Here is an 885-nt window from a genome sequence, read left to right on the forward strand (position 1 = left end):
GAGCGTGTCCTCCACCTCCGGCACGCTCCTGTGCGGGTGCAAACCCCCTTTTGGGGTGTGCAACCTCCTTTCCACGTGTGCAGCCCCCTTCCACGTGTGCAACCCCCTTCCACGGGTGCAACCCCGCCTCGGGCTGTTCAAACCCCTTCCGTGTGTGCAGCCCCCTCTTGCACACGTGCAAACCCCACTTTGCACATGCAACACCCCCTTGCACACTTGCGACCCCCCTTCTGGGTGTGCAAAGCCCTCCCACCTGCACGCACCTTTGCACGCCCGTGCACTGAGCCCTCGTGCACCTCCTTGTACCCGTGTCCCTGGCCGTGCCCCACGGCAGCACCCCAGCACCATGGGGGTCCCCGGGGATGTTTGTTCGTCAGCGGTGACCCCGACTGGTCCCTTGTCCCCCGCAGAGCGAAGAGCCCGAAGGTCGCAGCTACTCAACGCTCTCGACGGTGCGGGAGATCGAGACGCAGACAGAGGTGCCGGCGGCGCCGCTGCTGCCTGCCCCGGCGGGGAAGGAGCCGAAGGAGGAGGAGGAGGACGGCGGCAGCAGGGGGGACGACCCCATCAAGCAGGCCATGACCCACTTCGTGCAGGAGAACGGGATGCTGCAGGCCAAGCCCACCACCAACGGCATCTACATCAACGGCCGCGGGCACCTGGTGTGAGCGGGGCGGGGCCGGGGGGGACGCCCAAGGGACCCCTGTCCCCCCCCCCCCCGGCGCCCCCCCCCCCCGGCGGTAACCCGGCTCTGCCTGCCCACCGGGCTGGCTCCGGTCCCCAGGTGTCACCCTGCTGCTGGCACTGGGTCAGGGACACGCACCGTGCCCCAGGACAGGGCTCCGGTCCCCAAGTGTCACGTCGCTGCTGGCATGGGGTCGGGGA

At 69.3% G+C, this 885-nt stretch overlaps 1 protein-coding gene across 1 annotated transcript in view; it reads left to right on the forward strand.

The window, feature by feature from the left end:
* Positions 1-668, forward strand: part of NECTIN4 (nectin cell adhesion molecule 4) — a 6,506-nt gene extending 5,838 nt beyond the window's left edge. The window contains exon 4 of the mRNA XM_009281246.1: positions 411-668. Coding sequence (XP_009279521.1) covers positions 411-668 — 258 coding nt within the window. The remainder of the gene's footprint in view (positions 1-410) is intronic.
* Positions 669-885: the final 217 nt, after the last annotated feature.

This window comes from Aptenodytes forsteri, unplaced genomic scaffold, assembly GCF_000699145.1.
Source record: "Aptenodytes forsteri isolate BGI_AS27 unplaced genomic scaffold, ASM69914v1 Scaffold276, whole genome shotgun sequence".
In the NCBI taxonomy this organism is placed as follows: Eukaryota; Metazoa; Chordata; class Aves; order Sphenisciformes; family Spheniscidae; genus Aptenodytes; species Aptenodytes forsteri.